We start from the raw sequence: 9,720 nt of genomic DNA, 5'->3' as shown, positions 1-9,720 counted from the left end.
CAAGGGGACGAAACAAGCCCAGTCTCACTGTAGATGTGCACAACCTCAATGGACCTAAACTCTCCATTAGTAGCAAACAACAGAGATGACAAGAAGCATGAAGCTGTAGTATATAATTGCCCTAAATACATCTGAGGACTGCTTCTTCCAGAGACAGCTGCTATCTTGTTGCCTGCAGAGGAACGAGCTACCAGTTTTGCTTTCCACACCTCTGAGTGATAGGCAGAACTCGCAAATGTGCCAGCAAAGACAGAGGATGCAAAGGGCACCGGCTTTCTCTCTCAGAGCAAGTCAGGGAGCACAGAGGGCTGACTGCTCCAGGTGCTGATAAACACAAATGGTACAAGAGAGAAAAAGTTAACATCAACCACAGCAATAACAGTGCAGGGGAGGGGGAGCTGGTCTGTTCCAAACCTCTGATACTCCCACGATGAGAAAAGGAGGAGGGCTGGAAGAGTTCCTGTTGCTGGGGAACATTGCTAAGGTCTCTCCATCCCTGTCAGCCACTGCTGGGACATGTAAAATGTGCTCCACTAGCAAGGTAAAAATTGTTTTCTGCAAAGACAGCATTGACTTCCTGGCAACAATCTCCTGCCTGCCTTTTCTGGCACCTGCATCAGACAGCACAGGTAGGCTGGGAAGGAGAGCTTCACAAGTGCCCAGGTCCCAAGCATTTGTTTCCACAGCTGAAGTAAAAAAGAGATGCTAAACGCTGTGCAAGGTCACGGTACATTGCTCTAAGCCATCCTGTAATGCCTGCCACAGCAGAACAGATGTCCAAACAAGCAGGAGAGGCTACTCAGAGCCTCATCAGCTGACATTTCTACTTCAGTTGCAGTAAGGATATTTATTTGGGTTGCAGGATTTAGACATACATTCCTAAGAACCACAAGTGGAACCAACAGCCATTTCATTCCCAGCATCACAAAGGGGCAAGAACACTGTGCCCTTTAAACCAAGGTGTAATTTCTAAATTTTCCTGTGTAATAATGCACCATAATACATACAATACACTGAGTAAAAGAAAGGTGCTCATTATGACTTTTTTTACTAGTTTCTAAGACTAATGTCTGCTAAATCAGAATTACATTCAAAATTAATTTGCACTTTTAAGGAATTCACCTCTGGTTCACTTTGACAGAGGGGGATTACTAGAAAGAGGCTGAAAAATTATATTAGGTCTGCCTCCTCCATTTCCTTCAGCTTCTGGAAAGACAAAAGTGGTCTTTTCTCATTCCTCATCTGTATTTCCCCCAATATCTTTGTCTTCCTTTTTCTTGCTATTTGTTCCCCTCTTCTTCTCCCCTGGCCATGGGAACACTGACGTGAAAGAAAATAATTAGGTGGGCAAGTGTCTTCCTTTCTTTGTGATACCTTAATAGACATTGTAAAATAATGCAAAAGAAAGACGAAAAAAAAAAAAAATCAAACGGACAAACTGATTCATCCATCGCTCCCTCCTGTGCAGAGGGAAGGACACGGGGCCGCGCAGGCTCTCGGGGCGGCCCAGCAGCGCGGACTCACCGGTGGCTTTAGCGGGAACAGAAGGATGCTGCGGTGAGGGTGGGAATTAAAGCGGCATCATTGGGAGCATAACCCCAAAGCAAGGCCGGAGCAGAGGAGCGGCCGGAAAGGCAGGTGCGGCTCCCACGGCGCCCGCTGCCCGCACAGGCCCAGCGCCCGCCGGCCCCGCTCCCTCACACCGGGCCCGCCGGCCTCCGGCGCCCCCTGCCGGCCGCGGCCGCCCGGCAGTGACCCGGCCGGACCAGTTTCCACGGCACGGCCCCCACAGGCAGGGCATGGCACGGCCCGGCCCCCCGGGACACGGCCCGGCGCCCCCAGGCCCAGCACGGCCGCCCCAGGAGCAGGTCCAAGGCGGCAGAGCAGAGCTCGGGTGCCGTGGGTTCGCACCGGCAGCTCGACGAACCACCGCAGCAGCAGCTCCCTACCAAGACACGGTGTTCTGCCCCCGAAGGCTAGGAGAGAAACGCAAACCACTTTCTGATAAACAGAGGAAAATCCACATAAACTGGTTCAACCAAGGAGACCTATAAAGTGCCACTACCCAAGCACCATCTTCCTACACGAGAATTATGGGTCACAGGAAGTCCGGGTAAAAATAGGATAGAGGACCATCTTTGGCAATAGAAGGAAGCTGTGCAATAGGCATTCCAATCACCCAGACCGGGTGTGTGTTGTAGAAGCAAAGACACTGCTCCCAGGTCCTTGATAGGCTTACAGGGATACATTGTCTTGGAGTAAGTGAACTGGATTTCTCTCAGGCCAAACTACCCTAAGAAATAGCCTCCAACCACTAACCAGGGCTTCAGTTCCCCATTTTTTACCAGTTGCAGGCTGTGGCCAACACCAACAGCAAGAAATGATACTACAGCAACAATCTTACCCTTTGCCAGCCCTACCTCAGTCTGGAAGCGCTGCTCCTCCTTTTTTGATAGTGTCAGCTGAAAGCTCAGCTGCTTCTTATAAACACAGCAGTTCCAGAACTTCCAGTCCTTTCACAGAGACTCACTAGCTCACATTAAAAAATACAAGGAGTTGTTTTTCCTTAGGAACACTTGCTCTATTTATGTTCTTGTCTCTCATTCTTAAACTGAGGCCTGAAGAAGCTATAGGTCAAGTGTCACAGGCAAGCAGAAGTTGCAGATGCTTTGTTTAGGTTTTATACAAAGGAAAGATCCAGTCTTTAAAGACACAGAGCTTTCCAATCACCATTGTTTATGTTAGAAGTGATATTTTAACCTGCAAGGTGCAAGATAATGTTGCCTCTGTACGAGTGTGAAATATCTGAGAGAAGGGACAGACAGCAGCTGAGTATTTTTAAACTAGCATCATGGTATCAAAAAGTGTTTCACGTAAACACAGTCACCATGAGGACTCCACCCAATGCCACACTTGGCTATCAGATCCAGGATGGCAGAAAATTAGAAATGACTGATTAAACCATGTAGGTAAGGTGTTTCCCAGCAAAGTATGATGAATGAAAAACTACTGAGGACAAAGACAGTACAAGAGTGTTCTGGGCTTTGAAAAACATTCAAGAGAAGGAAAATCACTGACAGAGAAAATGCTTCAACAAAGACAAACCATTTTAACTGTAGAAGAGAGGGCACGTGGCACTTATTTATGCAAAAACCTGAAAACAGGGATGATGCTGGCAGTAAAATAGCAATAGGTAAGGTTATTCTTTGCATAGCTACAAAAGACAATTTTTAAACAAGAGAATCCTTCATTAGAGAATTGAGTAAACTTAAAACAATCCTTATAGGGAATTCGTGAGAATGACATCTTAAGAGAGTGTGTGCAATAAATGACAACAAGTGAAAAAAGGTTCTTTTATTTCTCAGTGTTTCTCCACTGTCAATACTGTCCTTTTGCTGCAACATGTTGCAAAAAAACTCTCTGCCTTTTCCATTTCAAACAGCTACAATATTTACAGGCTGTTTCCAATAACACACGCAGACACATACACACTCACAGACACGCAGGTACATATATCCCTATCCCTGGCAAGGTAACCTTTTGCTGGTAGAGGCAATATATATTTTCATTGTCCATTTAAAACCAAAGCCATTCTCTCGCATTTATGCTCTACTCCCCCTCTCCATTTCCTAACCAGCAGCTATTGTCAGGCTTTCAAGGGCATCTGTGTAAGAAGTTACATATCCAGCTATTTGATTGCCATCTTTCAAAATTGTGGCCTAAGTGTACTGGGCTTATCTATTCAAACTGTACATATCAGAAGTCATAAAAATTGCTCATATTCAAATGTTCATGACCAAGTGATGTAGGTATACTCCCAAAATCTTTTGGGGCAGCCATCTTAATCACCTTTTTAGAAATATGCATATCATGCTGGGGTGAAACAAGTCACATGCTTTGCCTTCCACCAAGGTGTTATGTACCCACATTTTTACTAAGGCACCAGGAATTACCAGTATAATTTCTGAAAGGGTCCAGCGTCAATGAATGTACTGCATTAGAATATCAAATAGCAAGCCAGACAAGAAAAGAATAGATGCCTATATAATAGGTATAAAATTCCTTAATAAAATTAAGTACATAAAACCTGTGGTGGTACAACCCCAAATCCAATATAAGTGGAATAATATTGTTAATGGTAAGAAATGCAATTTATTCAGCTCCATTTTGTGAATTAAGAGTTCTGTAATTGAGAAAGGTCTTTAAAGCAGTGTCTTTGTTATCTACACTCCTAGGTTGCATGGTGGTGTGTGCATTATCAGAGAAGGCTGAATCAATCACAAGGCATCTCTTCCCCGCCCCCCCGCAAAGGGATAGACCTGTGCCACATCTTCATCTCACCAGTCATCCAGGCTTCTCAAAGAGTTCTTCAGTTCACAAAGGCATTGTGACCATGGGATGAGGAATGACTGGTGATGACTCTTGACATCACCACTCAGAAACATGCCAGATGTCCCATGCAAAGCGGCTGCAGGACCATTCAGCCTACATGGAATTACCTCAAGAAATAATCATCACCATCATCTTCCCCAAACTCTGAAACCATTTCACACATGCTGGATCATGAGAGAGATCCCCAGAATCCAGCACTAGTATCATCCATTGCAAGTAGCACAGAAGGCTAGGTGTCATCAGTGGTGCCACATACACAGTTCTAGGTTTTTGGTTTTTTAATCAGAACATTTAAAAAGATTTCACAGAGAAGTGAAATGAGAAAAGGTTTTAAAACATCATGTAGTAGCCATTTTTACTAATGATATTATTTGCTTAATGGGGGTTTTCAAGCCCTTTTCTGCAACTGTTTTAGGGAGAAGTCCTTACATATGTACACATAGATACAACCTCCAAAGAAATCTGAGAGAAAGAAAATAGACTGGGATCTACCTGGAAGCTACAACAGTAGGACTTAACTAGAATGCTCTTATGGCAAGAGAATATCATAGTGCAAGGGGACAGAGTAAAAGCAAACATCTGTAAGGGTTTTCATAAAACTCTAGGAAGATCTAAAAACTTCTGCTCTATAGTGAGGTTCAATTTGGACTGACAGGACTAATTTGAAAATACCCATCTTCTCCATCCTACAACAGCAGAAAAACATTACACATCAAGACAAAGGCCAAGAAAATAAAACAAAAGATGAAATAATTTCCATCTAGAACGGAGGTTTCCACAGACAGGTCTATCCTGCAGAGAGTTGTGCCCACATGGCCAAGAAGGCCAACAGTATCCTGGCCTGCGTGGCCAGCAGGACCAGGGTTGAGATCATCCCCCTGTACTCAGCAAGGTTAGGCCCCACCTTGAGTGCTGTGTCCTGTTCTGGGCCCCCCAGTTTAGGAAGGACATTGAGATGCTCAAATGCATCCAGACAAGAGCAACAAGGCTGGTGAAGGGTCTGGAGAACAAATCCTATGAGGAGGCTGAGGGAGCTGGGGTTGTGCAGCCTGGAGAAAAACAGGTTCAGGGGAAACCCTATCATTCTCCACAACTTCCTGAAAGGAGGGTGTAGCCAGGTGGGGATTGATCTCTTCTCCCAGGTAACTAGTGCTAGGACAAGAGGACCCTGTCTTAAGCTGCACCAGGCAAAGTTTAGGCTAGACATTAGAAAGAAGTTCTTCACAGAAAGAGTGATTGGGCATTGCAACGGGCTGCCCAGGGAGGTGGTGGAGTCACCATCCCTGGAGGTATTTCAGAAAAGTACTTCGTACCATGGTCTTGTAGCTGACAAGGTGGTGTTCAGTCATAGGTTGGACCATATGATCTCAAAAGTAATTTCCAACCTAGTTAATTCTGTGTGATTCTGTTAGTTAGGAAAAAAAACATTTTTGTCACTTGCACAGTAGAAACCAAAGACAAACTGTACAAACCAACATACAATGGTATGAATCTTTACGAGTTCAGGAAAATGTTTAGAGTTGATTTTCCAAAGCCTTATGGAAGAGTGAAATTTCAACTAGGTGGCTTCTGTTGAGCAGATCTGGAATAGGTATGAGTGCTATGTGAACGGCTTCATAAGAGATGTTAGCCAAGTAGCTGAAAGGAAGTGTTAACCTGTTAGCTGTCCACATTAAAATCCATCTTCTGAAGTCAACATTCCAAAAGCCTTATGGTTTTATAAAAAACAGGAACATTCATTGTCTTTGCCCTTAAAAAAAGTCTCTTTCCCTATCTGCTGTTTGCCAATCTGATTCCATATGCACTAAAATTTCCACATTAACAAGCCATTAATTCCTATCACATCTTTTACCAGCAATGGACATTGTCCTTACCCTGCCCCAAAGAGAGGGAGAGATTGTTCAGTCAGGGTTAACATACTGAAAGTTTTTCAGTCAGCTTTAAAAAAAAAAAAACAAAGCAAAAAACCCAAACCTGTATTTTGGTTTTCAGTTATTTGTTTACCTCAAGGCTTCAGTCCAAGGGAAAAAAACCCAACGCTGTTCAATTAATATCAAATAGGGGCTTCTTTTCAAACAAACTACTCGCTTATAAATGAAGCAATGTTCCTAGTGATACAGAAAACCTGTATTAATTAATTAAAAGTATTTACCTGAAGGGATGGACATAGAATAAAACCTTCACTGAAAGTCCTTCAATTCAAAACCTACACATTTTCTTCGTTCCTGATAGCAGCACTACCAGACTGCTACAGAAGTTTCACCTTCTGTACTACATTTTCATATATGCAGGAGATTAATTCAACTACTATATAATGTGATACATATGATAAATAATTTTACCGTTCCACATAGTTTCAAGGGTGGCAGATCTATGCATTTATACCATGATTAAATGGGACCATGTATGAATAAAGGGAACAGTAATATGCAGCTTTAAGACGCACAGCATTTCAAGGACAAGTTTGCATAGTCTATGACACAAGCAAGGTCCCAGCATCATTCACTGGGAACAGTAGCTGGAATTGAGTAGCTACCAGGCACACAGACTTACCCTTTCATGGCCAGATGGCATACAGTGACTTGAGCTGGAATACCAGTGTTTCTTAGGTAGCTGTTTCTTCCTTTTTTCTTATGCCATGTAATTTCACTCTTACATTAGGTACATATGGACAATGTTTCTCTGATGTCAGAGAATTAATTATAATAACCTCTGTGGTTTATCAGAAGTCTCTTCTAATTACAACACATATAAAGAAGTGGAGGTGACTGGGAAGAAGATGGCTGCTCCCAAAAGCTAGAACTGTATGCAAATTCCCCACAGAGTCCTATATAATTACAGGTCAGAAACAGGAAACAATCACAACAGGTACATTTCTTTCTTACGGATTAAGAAAAGTGAGTCATAGGAACTGCAATTCAAGAACAAACCAGTTTCCCTCTCACACTCCCATGATAGTTCTGAGTTACTTGTTTCCCTGAATACACGCTTAAAAAAAATACAATAAAACCTAAGATATGTAACACATGAATAATTCAATTTCACAGTTATAAATACTCAAATTACACTTACATAGAATATGTAATCACAGAAAATAAAATTCAAGTCATAGAAAAGAATGAAGACTAAAGGGAAAGAAAAGGCAAGGTGGTAAAAGTGATACAAGTTTAGGGCTGTGCCTTCTATAAAAGATCATTGAAAGCAGAAGTCAAGTTTTGTTGGGTTCTTTTTTTTGTTTTGTTTGGGAAGTTGTTACTGGTTTTTCTTTTTAAATTGGATAGAATAAAAAAAAACCTTCAAGCATCTGTGAATGGACCTGCACCTCCCACTACAAAACTAAAACCACTGTGTTTGCCAGAGAAGAGCCAATGAAACAACACAGCCAGCTCTGGGTGTAAAGAAGCAAAGTAGCCACGGTTGGTGAAGGGAAGACAGATGGAAAGTCATATTGGGGCCCTCTTTAAAGCTGGATGTGTTGTACAGGCTTGAGGTACCACTGCCACCACAATAAAGTCTGATGTAGCACAGGGATACTCAGGTGCTTTTCTACACATTTGTTATTTTACCATTTATTGTGAAGAGGATGCAGCAAATGCACTTGTACGAAATACAGAACACAGAACCAAACCCATGGCACAGCCCTTACCATCAACATGTATATGGAGAGGGAGGGGATTAATCCCAAAGGCAATTTAAATAATGGTATTTTATATACTTATATTTATATATATAAATAAATGTTCTCAGCAATCTCAGGGTTGTTTTTAGTGCATTGCTGTAAAAAAATTAGTGCAGTTCTCATTAATGTTTAGCTCATAAGGAATAAGAATCTATACATCTGTTCAGTCTCTTCTTGCCACACCTGAAACCCTTACACTGTTTCACCAAACTGAAGGTTTGTAGTCAATTTCATTAAAATAAGGTGGATGAATTCCACACACTCTGTGACAAGACATGGCAATTTTTGGCAAAACAATTAGAAAAATATGAGGTGCTCTGATCTTAGAACTGAAAAGTTTCTTGATTTAAAGCATTACGCAATGCATAACAAAATTTATAAACAAAAGATATGTCTCAACAAATCTATCCTTCATGCAAGTGTTTCTTCAGCAGCTAACAACTTAAAAAAAATTCTTACATTTGTTTATTTGGGGGAAGGGACTTAGACAAATCTGTGTTTCAAGTCCTTTCCTACAACCGGACCAAAGTTTCGTGTCCCGGGAGCTGCTTCTTCTGGACCCCTCTCTCTTCTGAATCATTGGAGAAGGGGAAGTTTCAGTCTCAAAGAGATTTACACTTCAGCCCCAAGTTCAAGGACTCCAGTTTCAACAACAGCAACATATTTATCTTCAATTTGAACCAGCAGGATGGTTTTATCTATATGTGACCGACTACTTGGATCTCTGCTGCAAGGCACCCAGCGGTGAATCACCTGGGGGGGGGAAAAAAGAAAACAAAGTATAATGAACTGTAAGCTCCACAGGGAGAGCTGTCATATCAAAGTGGTGGCTTATGATAACTCAAGACCCTTACAGGGCCAAAGCAGCAAAAATACAGGTGCGATATGACTTAGCTGCACATTTTTCAATGACAGCATACCCATAGATAAGCTGCACGTTGAAGTCTTGCTGAAGATATGCTTCTTAAAATCACAGATCTTTTCCAACCATGAGAGCAGCCAGTCTGATTTAGATTTGAGTAGGAACAACTTGACCCAAATCAGAACCCAACAGTTCATCCAAAGTGAGAAGCAACTATAAAAAGGGCGCACATAGAGATTTGGGATATTTTGATGCTCAATTTGTAATAATCTTAAAACACCTCAGTGTTGTGCAGCGCAGAACCACAGTTCACCAGGAGTCAGGTGTAAACTACTGTCTCTCGCAAGTTAAAGCTCTTGCTGTGATTTTCTTACCTATGCACAGTGAATTCAAGGCTGATCTTCTAAACCAAGTTATTCAAAGACAATTTTAAATTAAAAATATTGCAAAGAAGGGGTTCAGAAACAGTACTACAAATTATTGTATCATACTTCCTTGGATCTCAAGCACTTTGATCTGCTACTTCCAAGGATCTCGCCTGATCCTATTGACTGCCAGAAGCTCCCTTTTTCATACCTTGTATGTCTCTGTTTATCTGCCTCCTTAAAAACACACCCTTAACTTCTGGGTGCCCTGAAGGAACCATAAGGATGCTCCATTAACACGGTTATAAGTATCATCAGCTTCATAGAAATAGAATTATCTCAAATTTCCCACTTGTGGGAAAAGAACCCTCAACTCAAGACAAAGTAAGTCAAAAAGCAAGTAAAACTAATTTTTACAAATT

The 9,720-nt window shown here is 41.9% G+C and overlaps 1 protein-coding gene across 7 annotated transcripts in view; it reads right to left on the bottom strand.

The window, feature by feature from the left end:
* Nucleotides 1-3,339: 3,339 nt before the first annotated feature.
* The window catches only part of PCNX1 (pecanex 1), an 89,221-nt gene continuing 82,840 nt past the window's right edge, over nt 3,340-9,720 (bottom strand). For all 7 annotated transcript variants that reach the window (XM_084207410.1, XM_084207412.1, XM_084207413.1 and 4 more), the window contains one exon: nt 3,340-8,824. In XM_084207410.1, the coding sequence (XP_084063536.1) occupies nt 8,684-8,824 (141 nt within the window). In that variant the 3' untranslated portion in view covers nt 3,340-8,683. The remainder of the gene's footprint in view (nt 8,825-9,720) is intronic.

The sequence above is a fragment of the Fringilla coelebs genome (assembly GCF_963513975.1).
Source record: "Fringilla coelebs genome assembly, chromosome: 6".
Lineage (NCBI taxonomy): Eukaryota > Metazoa > Chordata > Aves > Passeriformes > Fringillidae > Fringilla > Fringilla coelebs.
Note: the sequence above shows the minus strand (reverse complement) of the source record. Positions and strands in the feature narration are given on the sequence as shown.